Here is a 15,913-nt window from a genome sequence, read left to right as displayed (position 1 = left end):
TTTTAAAGATGTGATAGCCATTAATTATAACCAATGCTATAAATGTGATCAGGCCACATAACAATGAAAACAACACTTCCATTGTTTTGTACTCTATTTTTATTAAAGCAGACTAAGATCATTAGTGTTTTTGCCTGCCACAGCACATTACAAATTCACACTGAACTTACAATTTCACCAAAATTCTAAGATCTTTTTCCATTTTAACTGCTTTTTTAGCCACATCTTCCCCATATTATAATTATAGAATTGTTAGGTTTTTTTCTTAGTCCAAGTGCAGGAGTTTACATTCATCCCTGTTAAAAATATCTTTTTAGTTTTGTAAATCTTAAAATTTCTCAGACTTGTGAATGTTAAAAATTTCCACATTGAGGAATCCTCCATTGGAACAAATTCCCTACTGGAAACATTCCCCATTTTGATGTGAGAACTCGCCAGGATCAGAAATGGGAGGACCTTTACTCCATCTGTACTTAAGACTGCTTTAGGGGAGAAAACTCCTTGCTATGGGAGGACCTCTAGTCCACCCGTACTTAAGACTGCTTAGGGGAGAAAACTCCTTGCTAAACAATGAAAGTACTTGGATCCATGCTTATGATGAGGCAGGGAATTCTTTGAGCCATGCCTGTTTTTTAGAATTGATACAATGGGATGCTAGGTACCTATAAAGGTCGGGCAGGTTTTCTCTTAATGAGATTAGTAGACTCAGATGTGTTTTCTCTGGTTCAGATTTACTGAGGGGATTAATTGAAACAGCAGCATTTTCTCTGGTTCAGACTTACTGAGGAGATTAGTTGACTTAGCAGGAATTCAGATGGGCAGTCCTTTGGAAAACGTCTACAGTGATTGGTAGATGTAAGGACTTAGGGGAGGTGACATAGGATTAAAACCCCTATATAAGAAAAAGCAGAATCTCTTGAGGAGACAATCCTTTTGGAGAAAGCTCTTATGAGGATCGCTTGGGAAGAATCTCTTGAGAGAGGCTCTGGAGAAGGGAAGCTCTTGGAGGACAATCTCTAAGGAGGTCTCGCTGGAGCTCCTCTGAGGGGATTCTGTCCCTCTGGAGGCTCTGGAGAGAGGCCCTTTAAAACAGTCTCTGGCTGGAAGGCTCTTTAAGGAGGACTCTGGCTGGAACTCTCTCTGGTGAAATCAGCTGAGATGGAGCTGGCCTGGTGTCCCTAGAATCCTTGCTTAGACAGACCTTGTGGTGAGTGATAAAAGACTGACTGATCTCTCTCTTAAGACTCAGGTCTAGGCCATGTTGGCTTAAGGCCCTTCATACTTATTTCCTTTCTCTCTCTCTCTCTCTCTCTCTCTCTCTCTCTCTCTCTCTCTCTCTCTCTCTCTCTCTCTCTCTCTCTCTTTCTTTGATTACTCATTGTATTATTAATTAAATTCTCTATAAAACCTAGTTGATTTGGGCATATTGAATAATTGGGACTATTTCCCTGGCGACCACCTTATATTTGATTTAAAAACCAAAACACTGTAGTGAAACATATATTCTGAGGTCACAATTTACTCACCCTCTCTTATATCTAGCATAATTTGTATCTTCCACCATTTTAACTCACTACAGTTTATAACATCAACCATTTTAAATATAACAGTTTCATCCAACATCTAATAAGATCCACATGAATCAGAATCAAATGAGCTCAATAATCTAGTTTGATAAACCTGAAAACATAAGCTACTTAGGAAAGAACTCTATATTGACAAGAACTAGTGAGAAAATTAATAAGGAGTATGGCAAAACTGAGTTTAGGCCAGCACTTTCCATAATAAGTTCTAAACAGATAAATAACTTAAATGTAAAAAGCTACACCATTTTAAAAAAAGACGCATGCATCTTTCATAAGGATAGCTGAAAGAAAATACTCTAATAAGGAACAGAGATTACATTACATGAAACAAAAGATTTTGCATAAATAAAATCTCTGCATTGAAAATCTCTGATAAAACTCTAATATCGAAAATATGAAGTGAATTAACACAAACATATATAAGCCCAAGAATCATTTCCCCAATAGCTAAGGAGTCAAAAGACAAACAGTTCTCAGAAGAACTGCAACCATATGAAAGAAGACTTCTTCAAATCATTAAGAACAGAATAAAACAAATCAAAACAACATTAGCATTTTTAACATTTTACTTTATACAACCAGCAAACTATCATAGAAGAAGATGGAAATAATCAAAGTTGGAATAATCAAAGTTGGAGCAGCTTCAGGAAGACAGATGCATAAATACAGTGTTGAAATGGTCCAACTACTCTGGAAAGGTGAAATTATATTCAAAAAGTCACTAAAGTATCTATACTCTTCTAATACGGAGATCCCATATCTAATTCAAGTATAGGTCAAAGACAAAAATAACAGTCCCATATATGTCAAAGTATCCATTTTAACACAAAACTAGAAACAACCATCTAGGTACTTAAAAATGAGGAATTATTATAAACAAAATGTGGTACATGAATTGAAAATATTACCCTCAGTGCTTATCACATCATGTGGCACATAATGGGCCCCTTAAAAGATGCTTAGTAACTGACTTTCATTGCAGACAGGGGACACTGGTATGGAATACTGCATATGTTGTTGAACAAAACCGGTATGTCTATAGGACTTGCTGAACTCCTTTAAAAATGAAATCTTTGTTACATGAGTTGGTTTATTGGCTAGGGGAAATAGAGAGAGATATCTCTGGAAATAAACATGACATAAAAACAAAGGCATCACCATTTTTAAGCTTGGTGAAAACTGAGGCCTAATGTCACTACCACTGGGAAAAGTCTGTATCTGAACATGCATTAAAAAGTATTTTTGGACACATTGCCTATACATCCTGATCAAATAATCTTTGTATCTTTAATGTATAACCAACATCATTAAGATCACTTGGGGCTTGGCTTAGTATTTGAATTTCCCTAAATCAAATTTATAATACAAGTATTTATAATGAAACAAATCATAGCATCTACTTAAAATGTATTTGTAAAATTTGACAAACATTTGTAAACCTTAAAATTTCTTAGACTTATAAATGTTGGAAATTTCACCATTGGGAAATTTCATACTTGAAAAATTTCCTATTGAGAGTGGGAACTCTATTGGAATGTGAACCCCATTGGCATGGGAGGTTCCTCCTCCTCCCTTCTTAAGATTACTTTTGGACAGAAACCTTTTGCTGAACAATGGAAAGGGCTTTGACCTATGCTTAAGCATAGAACAGGAATTTCTTTGAGTCATGATTGATTTTAGAATTGATACAATGGAGATACTTGGAATGACAGAACCAGGTCTTGGAAATTGCAATCTCCACCCTACTCAGTCCTAACAGGATTTAGGAAGGGCTGCAGCATAGATCAAAATTTAATTATTCCAATCTCTACCCTACTCAGGGTAACAGGATTTAGGAAGGGCTGTAGCAAAAGATCAAGATTTAATTATTTGAGAATATGACCTTCAACAGACATGTGCAAAGCCACAGACCTCTGGGCGGTCCTGGGTTAAGCTAGAGCCACCATTGGCACAGGGAAAATGATGGACAGTGATTGTTAGATGTGAGAACTGAGGGGAGGGGAACTTGGATGGTTTCCTTAAAGATAGAGGGGTCTGAGGACTGAGGGGGGTGGTTGGAGAGTTTTGGCTCTGAGTGGTTGGAGAGGTGCTCTGAGAAGCTTGCTCTGAAGGAAGCTGGAGGTGGAGGCCCCTGAGACTGTTTCTCCATTTTGGTCACGTGAGTAATAGGGACTGATCTCCTTTCTTTGCCCCAGCTATCTTGGGCCTTTTGGCCCAGCCTAAACAGAAGGGGCATTTAAGCCCTATTCCCTTCTCTCCCCTTTCTCTCTCTCTCTATCTCTAATTCCTTTCTTCCTCCTGTTTGTAATTAAACTCTATAAAAGGTTGATGGCTGACTTTTGAGTTTTCATTTAGGAATTACATAGCTGAATTCCTTGGCGACCTTAAGTTAATATATATCAGTCTTTTAAAGTGATTTCCTTGTCACACATTACACCTGAGTATTGAATATTCAATAAACAAGCCAAAAATCTTACCTTGATAAACTCTGCTCTTTACCTAGAATAGACAAAGAAAAAAAATGTTAGTCATAAGTTTATGGTACCTGATAAAACACTGTAACACAAGTAGATATGTTGCTATTTTAAACTGACCAATACTGCCAATGTAGTTTGTTAAGTAAAACTACATAATCAGATGATTTCTAAATTAAAAGCCTCTAGTTAATGTCCTTATTTCAAAGATAGGATATAAAGGTCAGCTTATGTAACTACTAAATATGTAGAAAGGCAAGTTTAAAACTTGAAGTAACCAAGAACTTCCTAACAATTGGAGATCTCCAAAGCTGCCAACAGAAGTAAAAGGTCCAGCAAAAGCTGGATATATTTTGTAGAAAGAATCTTTGTTCAAGTATGGGCCAGACTAGATGTCTTCCAAGGTCTCACTTCCAACCTTCCACAAAACACATATCTTCGATATTCTGAAAAATGGCAATTATCTTTACAATAGTTAATGCTTCACTTTATCTAGAGATCATTTGTCCTAAAACTCAACATAGCATAAAGCAAGTATAAATGAGAAAAGGAAAGGGGATCACAAATCACAAAAGAAAGCCAACACACTTCTACCCAGGACATACTTTACACATAATTCTAACAAATTTAATTAATTCATTTTCCATACCATTTCAGAGTAAGCAAAATAAAAATGAGGAAAAGAAAGAGGTTTGCTAGACAGTCATACTGACAAAGAAAAATATGAAAAGCAGAAATAAAAAATTTAAAAATACTCTCCAATCTAGAGACATGTAGTATTAAGAGGCAAACAGTATCAAATAATATCTAATCTTATCAAATGCAAGGAGTCATATTCCAAATTTGTTTTCTCATTGAAATACAATTCAACAAGTATTTAAGTATGGACTATATACTATATGCAAGAACTAGTGCCCAAATCCCCAAAAAGTCTATTTAACCCACAATGGACCTATAATTTCACTGTTATAGGGAAAACAACAAAAGCCCTTCAAATAACAGAAAGTAACACTTGTTCTGCACCTTATTGTCTTAAGAGAGCTACCTGAGGTATTAAGAAGTAAAAATACCCAGGGTCATAAAGTACTGCAATATGTGACAAAGACAGGTCTTGAACCCATGTCTTTCTTGGCCCATGACATGTTCTCTATTAACTACAATACAGTTCCTGACCTAGTCATATTGAGAATGCTATAAAAACTACACACCATTTGTAACACTGTCTCAAACAGAAAAAATGTTTTCAGTTTCAATTTGGGATACCAGACTGATCCTTCTCCTGTGTAGGGTTGCATCCAAAGATTTGCACCCCAAATATTGAAATTTTTAAATATTGCTGACATTTAAAAGGATAACTTCTTTAATTTGAAAAAATCACTCTTTCACTGAGACTCAGAAGTATGAGATATTATAGATGATGTGATATCAGGTAGAAGGGTGGCAGAGCAGAAAGTGAGCCTCAGAAGCAAGAAAAGTTTGAGTTCAAGCTTCCCCCTATACTTCCTCCTACCCATATATCCTATCTGTGGAACTGAGCAAGTCCCATATGTCACTCCACTAATGTCTCAGGCCACTCTGAAAACTGAAAAAAGATTTATAATCTGCATCAGTCAAGGACAAAGGTTTTTAACATGGAGTCCACAGACTTAAGTTTTTTTTTTTAATTTTGATAAGTTGCCTTTCAATAGAATTGGTTTCCTTTGCAATGCTGTGTATTTTATTTGTGCATTTAAAAACATAATTCTGAGAAGGGTCCATATAAAATACTAAGAACCCCTGGTTCAGGGATATGCCTCTCTGGAGCCCACAGACCAGTGAAATCCCAGGTCCATGGGAATTAGGTATATGTGAATTTCTACAGTGCTTCTCCCATTCCATACAGGGAAAAGATCTGTTACAAACATTACAGATAATTCAGAGGTATTGGTTACAATATGATGTATAGATGTAAAAATACTATTTTCAAGAGAAAAATCTCTTCTGAATTGCCTAAAAAAGTTTGGCAAGCAACAATCTAAATTAAAACTTTAGTTATAGTCCAGCAAAATGACTTCCTTACTCTTCCTCAAACATAGCACTCCATCTCCCATCTTCATGCCTAGTTGATAGGGATGCCCTCTTCACTTCTACCTTAAAATTAATTTATTCAAGATTTGACTCCAGCACCACTTTTCAATATGAAGCCTACTAGTTCCTCACACCAAAACTACATGGTATTTATTCATTTTGTGTGTGTGTGTGTGTGTGTGTGTGTGTGTGTGTGTATGCACATCTTCCCTTGAAGAAATTCAATTCCCTAAGAGTCAGGACTGTTTCATTCCATTTGTCTCTGTATCTCCAGTGCCTAGTACAATGCCTAGAAATACTGCGAGTACTTAATAAACGTTTATTGGTGAGGTGATATAGTCCCATTACCTAGAATGTCATAAAATGTTGACTTGTAAGTTAAATTTCCAGTACTTTCTATAGTTGAGTTGATCACCCCTATCTGGAAACTACATAGGAGTTATGCAAAAGCCCAAGAACATAAAATATGGGAACTTATCACCAACAATACAAATTATTTTTCAAGTTCTAACTTGAAAGATGTTTTAAGTTTGATGCAGAACCTACTACTGATTTGAATTACCACCAGTATTTATATCATATTTAGATAGATATAAAGTATTTCATTTGAAATATCCATTGTAAGTGGGTTTTTTTGACATTTTCTCACTGGCATAATGATATAGTTTCCACTGGCAAAATAAGATATAGTTTCCACCAATATTATCCCCTGAATGTTGTTACAACAAAATTAAAGATCATTTTAAGGGAATAGTTTGTGTTTCAAGTAGTGGTTCTTACACATCAACAAATGGAGAAAGAATAGTCAAGGAGAAGTACACCTTCCTGTAAGCAAAGTACAAAATATACTACAATACTAATGTTTTCATGCAAATTTCACCTAAAAATAAATTCAATATACTCACTGAAAGAAAAGTTCTCCAGAAGAAAATGGCAAATGAACCAATTCCCAGTAAGGCTGTAATAATTATAGGCTCCCAGGGCAATCCATGAAAATCAGGACCAGGCCGGATATCCTCAGGCAATGTGGCAACCAACTGAAATATCAAGATTAGAAATGATGAACAAACTTGAAAGGAATATCTCATGTATTCACAACAAATCATGGCAATATTAATATTTTTTCATGTTATTCACTTTCTTCAAAATCTCCACCCCCAATTCTTACAAAATGAAGTTCAAATTCCTTGACCTACCAATTCAAGAGCTTCACTATTATCCATAGACTCGTCTCTTTTCTCCCTAAATGAAGCTTCTATCAAGCTTCTATCAAGCAAAAATGATTTGCTATCTCTTAAAAAAACTTTCCAGTTTCCATTTCTTTTCAAACTCCTATTCAAAATTTCCATTAACATTCAAATTTCAGTTCTCTTTGATCATGCTATTTCATTGTTTCTTCAAGCCAGCCAGCCCCCTCCCCACCCAATCCCCAAACCTAGACTGCTACCTGCCAGTCTCCTGAGTGCTATTATGATCATAACACTATCATCATCACCATCATCATTAATATAACCACACTAAGGTTGTAAAAAAGTATTTCTTCCTTTGCATTTCTGGCTCAGTTCTTGTCTAGACTACTTATATTAAATTGGTAGTGCCTTTTACTACTATCTTTACATCTCAACTAGACTACTTCTTGGAAACATGACTCTTGGACAACCAGGAAAAAAAAAATTAAATTTAAAAGTATATCTTGTGTACACATTTTTCTCTTGGAAAGCAAATTCTTTTTAGATATTTAGCAGTATAACACTGTGTTCCCAACATTTAATAAAGTGATCTGCATACAAGAGGGCTTAATAAATGATTCTTAAATTAAAAAACAAACATGACTCTTTCCTGTCAAAAATTTTTGTATCCTCTGAAAGCACATATAATGCCACTTTTATTTTTAAAGTAAATTTTTGGTATCTTTTGTTTTTTTAAATCATTAGGTGGAGAGAGCCCAGATAATGCTCAACAATATATGTTGAATGATTCAACCTCTCCACACAAATAAAATATATGGGAGGCAAAAAGACTTCTAAATGAATATATGAGGATACATCATAAATATATATCATCAGCCCAGATAGAAAACATGAAAGTATCAGAAAACGAATCAATAATTTCATGCATCAGTATAGAATCTACATAGTTCAGGCAGACATATTCTAAAAATCTATTATGTCATCCTATATTAATAATATTATTATGTGACAATATATTAACAATATATCATTATAATACACAATATTAATAATAAAGAAGAAAAACACATGGGTACAGATGTCATTATTTCATTCATTCAGTTGGGTTAAAATGAAATAAACTAAAAAGATTAAAAAAAAAAAAGAATAGGTTTTCAAACTTCCAAATTTTCACATTCTTCCCTTTCTATACCTCTGGACCCACAGATTCTTTAAATACACCAAATTTCTAACAATGGTTCCCAAAGCAATAGTAGTTTATAAAGCAATTGTTTGGGGGAGGGGGGGGAATGAAAGGGACTATGAAGAATACATTTTCCAAACTCAAGTTTACCATATATAAGGCAATGTCATAGGTTCTTATAACACAACCTTCAAGAGTTTACAATCTAATAGGGGAGTAAGATATATATAAGTATCCATAGGGCACAATGAAGTAACTACAGAGATCCAAACAAAACTACTGAGATCTTCTACAGGAAGAGTAAAGAAGTATAATCACTTCCAGCTGAAAGAAGAATTCAGGGGTAAAGAAGTTGGCACCATACAGAGGAGGGCTTTAAAAGAAAAAGATTTCTATAGGCTGAGATGAGAGGGCATTCCAATATGTTAGAATTGATGTGGAAAGGATAATTAACATTACAGTTAGTATTTTTTGGAATACAGTAATACCATACATGAAGAATTGTGTATTATTACAAGGCAATTTTGTTTTACCTCCCTCTTCTCAATGTAGAGTGACACACTTCCTGAAACGTAGTTTTTAAGAATTTGCTGGAGCACTGAGAAGTTAACCAACTTGCCCATGGTGCAACAGCAGTCTATATCAGAGGAGGGGCTTGAACACAGGTCTTTCTACACCAGCACAATAACTCTATAACCTTATAAAACATTGTCTCTCTGCAATGCAATTAAGAAAGCCAAGTGAGGGGGGCAGCTGGGTAGCCAGACCTAGATATGGGAGGTACTAGGTTCAATTCTGGCCTTAGATACTTCCCAGCTGTGTGACCCTGGGCAAGTTACTTAATCCTCATTGCCTAACCCGTACCAAACTCTTCTGCCTTGGAACCAATGCACAGTATTGATTCCAAGATGGAATGTAAGGGGAAAGAAAGGGAAGAAAGGGAAGAAAGAAAGGGAAGAAAGAAAGGGAAGAAAGAAAGAAAGAAAGAAAGAAAGAAAGAAAGAAAGAAAGAAAGAAAGAAAGAAAGAAAGAAAGAAAGAAAGAAAGAAAGAAAGAAAGAAAGAAAGAAAGAAAGAAAGAAAGAAAGAAAGAAAGAAAGAAAGGAAGGAAGGAAGGAAGGAAGGAAGGAAGGAAGGAAGGAAGGAAGGAAGGAAGGAAGGAAGGAAGGAAGGAAGGAAGGAAGGAAGGGAGAGAGAGAAAGAGGGAGGGAGGGAGGGAGGGAGGGAGGAAGGAAGGAAGGAAGGAAGGAAGGAAGGAAGGAAGGAAGGAAGGAAGGAAGGAAGGAAGGAAGGAAGGAAGGAAGGAAGGAAGGAAGGAAGGAAGGAAGGAAGGAAGGAAGGAAGGAAGGAAGGAAGGAAGGAGATGGAAGCAAGGAAGCAAGGAAGCAAGGAAGGAAGAAAGCCAAGTGACTTGTGACACAGTGCTCCTGAAGAAATCAGAATTGGAAAATCAATGTACTTTGAATTTAATTATATAAAAACAGTGACAATACATATGTGAATGGACAAAGATCATAAAATGGCCATGAAGAATACCAAGAGTTACAGTTTCTCTTGTATGTTGAGATTCATTATTCAAATATAAACTTTGCATGTTTATTTAAAGTTTTCATGCTTAAAGTTAATAAACTATTCAAAAAATTGAAATAAATGAATAAAACAAAGGTGAGAAGTCACCTGAAGTCACCAAAGACAATTCAGTTCATTTCAATACTTATAAAAATCCTAGATCCTTGGGCTAACTTTTAACATTCATTAATGCCAGTTTCAAAAAAAGTACTTGAAAGAATTAAGAAAAACCTTTATGCAATATGAAAAAGAAGAAATTTATATTAATAGTTGTAGTCAAACAGGCAAAATGTAACTTTTGGTAATCTTTTTCTTTTTTTAGCTATTATGAAAAATTAATGTTGAATATAAATTTTGTCTCCCCTTGAGATAGTCTCATAGAGTAGTCTATTTAAAAGCACTATGATGAAGAACCTCCCACTTTAAAAAAAAATTAATCTTTGATTTAGTTTCTAGACTTAATTCAAAATAGCAGTGTTTCCTTTTGGGAGAAAACTGAAAAGGGAGAGGTACAGAATAAGGAAGGAAAAAAAAAGGAATTATTTTAAACTCTAAGTTAAATACTGAGAAACAAACATATAGTTGGATTTGAATCCAAGATCCAACACTTAACTGAGAACAATTACCCTCCTTTGGGGCCTTGGTTTCTTTATTTGTAAAATAAAATTAGGCCAGAAAACCTCTACTGTCTCTTAAAGTTCTATAAAGGAGCTTTTAAGAGGGTACACAAGATTAAAATTATTTCCACAATAACAAGACTTTTACATTTCTAATATAGTATATATGTTTATATATATGGATATCTATAGCCACAGAAACAAAAGCTCTTTGGGGAAGAAGTCCTCAATAATTTTTAAGAGTGTAACAGGGTCTTAAAGTAAAAAAATTTGAGAATTGCTATTATAAAGCTCTCTACCTATGACTCATGTGGTGTATAAATATTGTGAATAGCATGTAAACAAAAACAAAGTATTAAGCCTGGTTGCCTATAGATTTAATGATCCAAGGGTGGTGTTATTGCTAAGGCCAGAGGTGTCAAACTCTTGGCTCCTGGTCCAACTCTTTGAATGCAGCTAAAATAGCATTAAAATCACTGAATGCCACCCCCCCAAATCGAACAAAATAAATATAATTTTTGCTGCTGTCAGTCCTGTCTGATTCTTTGTGACCCCATTTAGGGTTTTCTTGGCAAGTTACTGGAATGCTCTGGCATTTCCTTCTCGACTTCATTTTATGGATGAGAAAAACTGAGCAAACAGTTAAGTGACTTGCCCAGATTTGAACTAGAGAAAGTTAAGTCTTCCTCACTTCAGGCTCTGTGCTCTTCAGGCCCTGTGTTAGTAACTGTACCACCTACTAACAGTCCCTGTCCCCCAAAATATAAATCAACATAGATAATGCTAATTTGTGGTTTTCAAGTTCTACAGATTACCCATCAGTTTGACATCAATGGGTCATAGCATTTCTTCTGGTAACTCATTTTATAATTTGGCATTTTACTTTATCCTCTTTTAAATGGTAGAGTGAAAGGATTTTTAATCTTCAAATGCTAAGAACTCCTTTGTTAGTTTGAAGGAAGAAAAGATTGTATTTTATTAACATCTCTTCCCATCACTTTCATTTTTCTTTAATGTTATATAGCAAATGCAGAAAGTAAAAGGGGCAATAAAAAATTTCATTCTTACAAGTCACTGACTTCAGGACAAAAGAAAAATTCTGTAGTCATCTTAAAATATCTTATTTTAAGATTACAAAACAGTAGAAAGAGAAAGCTAGGTAGCAGTTCGTTCTAGGAATATTATTTACCTCTAGTTTCATACCAGCATAAGGCAGAATAAAACATCTATTTAGCATTGTTTTGTGGGTGTACATGGGCCTCAAAGGAGCAGGAACAGAAAAGCATTAAAATCAAAATTGCAATGAAAATAACACCACGCTTAAAAGACAAAGCAAAAAGTCTCCAAGATTTCCTTGTCTTTTATAAGTTTGACCTGTACTTAAGCTCTTTTTGGAATTGGTAGTGATACACGAAGCTTCTCTACTTTACTGCTACCCTAAGGACTGCTTCCAGATAGGTCTCTCCAATTTTAACTAAACTCTTTTTCAAAACTATTTCTAAACTCCAGTCATTCTCCTTGAAAACCCAAGATAGGACAGATATATCCACATTCCTAATGAAAGCAATACACACACCTTGTGACAAAAAGCAAACTCTCTCTCCTCTTTAAAACTATTCCTGAAGTCCTGTCACTCTCCTTCAAAAGAACTTGTGAAAGCAACACTTGTGAGAGCAGCACATTCCTTCCTAAGGACACATACGACACACAACAAACACCATCACACTCATCGATGCCAACTTCCCACACACACACACACACATTCACTCTCTCTCAACTCACTCACTGTACCAGCAAGCAAGCTTTTTCCTCCAGCCTATACAGGGCTAAGGCCACATCCACAATGGGCCAGCCTCCTGGACTGGTCGGTTACCTTTCCCCCGGAGTGGGCCCCTCCTCCCTCCTCCCGGATCTCCGGAACACCTGCCTCTGCCTATCTACTGCTCTGGCTGGCACACACTTTCCCCTCCCCCGCCCCAAGGACTCTCTCGCCCTCCCCCCTTCCCCTCTTCCGAGGTTCCGGTGGTCACCTCCAGCAGCTTGGCCAGGAGGGCGGTGTACAGCACGGACAAGGGACCCAACAGTTCAGGGGCCCCGGTAGCTGCGGCCGACGGCCCAGTCGAGGCGGGTCCCGTCTCCATAGCCCGGGCGGTGAGGCTGGGGCACAACGAGTCCCCTCAGCACTCACTAACTACGACCCTACAGGATATAGACTCCCCCACCGCTGCTCCTACTTCCGGACGCCCCGGTCGGGTTCCAGAAGAATGAACTTCGCCTCCTCTAGCCTAACCTTCCGTCCTAGGCAATAACACGTCAACCGGACGGTCCGACCCCGAGCCGGTCTCGGCCCCGCCCCTCCCCACTATGTCGTCAGCACTTGGCGCCACCGACACAGCGTCCTTGGCGCAAAGAGCGCGACACTTCGAGGAAACCGGACTGAGAGGGAGGGGCGGGTCAGGTCCGGGCAGAAGAAACCAACTGTAGGATTGGGAGGGGGATGATGAAGGAAAAAACTGCCATCCCTAACTGATAAAGGGCGGAACCATGGCGAGAGGGGGAGGCTTAGAACTCCAAACCCCAAAAAGCAAAAAGAGCTAAAAAAACCTCCGCATGAGACTGAAGGGCCGAAGAGCCAGTCAGTGAACAGGTGCCCAGGTGGACTGCCCCACACACGCCTTAGGGGCTTTGGAGCACAGCTTCCAAAAAAATCAGAATATGATGGGATTGGATGTGGAACAGATATAAATGAAGACACATTACCATCTTTATTGGCCATTTATGCCCTAAGGGCCACAGGACCTTTTTTCTGGAGACAAAAGTGTGGTTTCCATTGGAATGTAAACTCCTTGAGGTTGGGACCCTTTTACTTTTCTATTTGTATCCCCAGGGCTTTGCACTGGGTAAGTGCTAAATAAATGCTTGATTAGGTCATCTTATTAATGCTTTCCTTCAAAAACACCGTTACCTGCTTAGAGGCATGAACCTTGTGCACAACACTGTTCCTACTAAGTTTTTGTTTTGTACTGGGGCAGAAAAAAACCCAACTAAAAACCTAGCCCCTCTCCTACCAATCCCCACTCCTTACCCCTAAACTGCAGATCAAATGGATCCAGTAGAGTGGGTGGCATTTTGTATAGCTTTTCCCAAGGCCTCAACTCTGCCCACCCCCTGGATTCCCTATCTTCCTTCAAGTTCCAGCTAAAATCTCACTTTAATGTTAAGTACCTTCCCTCTACTGGCTTCAGTTTCTCTGGTATATATCTTGTTTGTTCATAAATACTTTCATGTTTTCTCTTTAGAATGAGCTCCTTGAGAATAAGTCTTTTGCCTTTTTTTGTTTATTCAGTGGTTAGTGCAGCAGTGCCTGACATATAGTAGACACTTAAATGCTTAGTGCCAGTGCCTGACTAGAAACGCCTTCTACAAATGCACTCCCCCTTCAGTATCCTATGAATTAAGCATTATGTGCAAAAAAAACTGCAGCTTAAGTGGAATTTTTAACTTGAGGTCTGTGAACTTTTAAAAAATATTTTGACAACTATTTCAATATAATTAGTTTTCTTTGTAATACTACATATTTCATTTTGTGCATTTAAAAACATTCAGAAGAATCCCTAAAGTTTCACCAGATTCCAAAGGGGTCTATGGCACAAAAAATGTTTGAAAAAAGGCAGGCCTAGAACAAGATAAATCTGAGGACTATTCTCCATTACACCACTCTGCCTCTTATCGTGATCATAGTATAATCACAGGATAAATGTTGGATTGACTTGACAATCTCTCTTTAACTTATGAAAGGAAAATTGGACTAGAAGGATCTCTAAGTATCTTTCAGCTTTAAATCTATTGCCTGGGGAGTGAGAGAGGGAAAAAGGAAAACCACCCCAAAGCGGGACAATGAGCAAGAATCCTAGGCCATAATCCTTAAAAAAAAATCCCCAAATGAACTTTGTCATCCTCCTTTCCTGATTTCCTATTGCACTGAACTCAACTAAAATGTTTCTAATGCCTCTTTATCCCTTCTTTTTAGCTGTCCAAGTTCAACTCCTTCAGTAACTGTTAAAATTAATAATTACTAAAATAGTGAGTAGTTCTTAAAAAAGAAAAAAAAACTAATCAACAATTACCATATTTGATCTAAGAGGAGAAAAAAATAAAAATATACATTGGAAATAATAAAGGGAGGCAAAAAAATCTTAAGATTTGGCTTTAATCCCACACCTCTTAAATTTAAGTAACTTCTTTTAATTTGGGAAATGAATAGCTAGTCAAGAAGATGGTATGTAAAACTAAGATGTAGTTTTTCAAATAGGCATACATAGTGAATTCCAGGGAGAAGATAGAACTTTTTAAAAAAGGCTCATAAGAATATATTTACCTTGTTCTGTTAATCAGATCAAAAGGTTTTTTGTTTTTTTTTTAATGGCAGAGAAAGTATACTGCCTAAGTATAGGTCAACAAACTATGCAGGATAGGGTAGATATAAGAAACACCATTCATAAATGGAAGAAAAACAGGAGTTGTCTACAGAATATGATGGATATACAGGGAACTCGGCAACAAGCACAGGTCTTTAAAAAGATAAATACAGATAATGGAACCAGAGCAGCTAAAAAACTGAATATAAGATCCTTTTGTGGTAAAGTAAAAATAATGTGAGGAGTGCTAAACATTGGAATATTACTGAGCTGACGAGAAGCCAAGACCCAAAAATAGAGTCTCTGACCATATTAGAGGGAAAGGAGAGCCAAAGAAGGAAATTCAGCCTGGGCAGCTAGGTGGTTCAGTGGATTGAGAGCCAGATCTAGAGATGAAAGGTCCTAGGTTCAAATCTGATCTCAAATACTTCCTAGCTGTGTCACTTAACCCCCAATGCCTGGTCCTTACTCTCTTCTGCCTTGGAATCAACACAGTACTGATCCTAAGATAGAAGGTAAGAGTTAAAAATAAATAAAGGAAATTCAAGCAATGCCGTTGGACAATGGTAACAACAGAGGAAAGACTGTCACTAAATTCATTTTTTAGTTCCATTTTCTCTGCTAAGGAGAATGGAATTGTCTTTGGACTGAAAATGGCAGGACAAACGGGGTTAATGGAGAGTTGGTACCCAAGGTAAACATAGAATACAGTAAGAAAGCAGAGGATCCAAGGAGTCATCTAGTCCAACTGCATGTTACAGATGAGGAAACTGAGGCCAACTGGCATGAAGTAATTTGTTTAAGATTACA

The 15,913-nt window shown here is 37.0% G+C and overlaps 1 protein-coding gene across 5 annotated transcripts in view; it reads right to left on the bottom strand.

Annotated features, from left to right (window-relative positions):
- LOC100024966 (MIA SH3 domain ER export factor 3) overlaps positions 1-15,913 on the bottom strand; it is a 61,252-nt gene that overhangs the window by 24,592 nt on the left and 20,747 nt on the right. For 3 of the 5 annotated variants that reach the window (XM_007481431.3, XM_007481433.3, XM_056815969.1), the window contains exons 7-8: positions 7,033-7,164; positions 4,064-4,085 (exon numbers count right to left, since the gene is read on the bottom strand). In XM_007481431.3, the coding sequence (XP_007481493.2) occupies positions 4,064-4,085; positions 7,033-7,164 (154 nt within the window). Of the gene's footprint in view, positions 1-4,063; positions 4,086-7,032; positions 7,165-12,715; positions 13,083-15,913 lie in introns of those variants that run through there. The other 2 variants (XM_056815970.1, XM_016430185.2) reach the window with 1 other exon arrangement.

Source organism: Monodelphis domestica, chromosome 2, assembly GCF_027887165.1.
Source record: "Monodelphis domestica isolate mMonDom1 chromosome 2, mMonDom1.pri, whole genome shotgun sequence".
Taxonomy (NCBI): domain Eukaryota; kingdom Metazoa; phylum Chordata; class Mammalia; order Didelphimorphia; family Didelphidae; genus Monodelphis; species Monodelphis domestica.
Note: the sequence above shows the minus strand (reverse complement) of the source record. Positions and strands in the feature narration are given on the sequence as shown.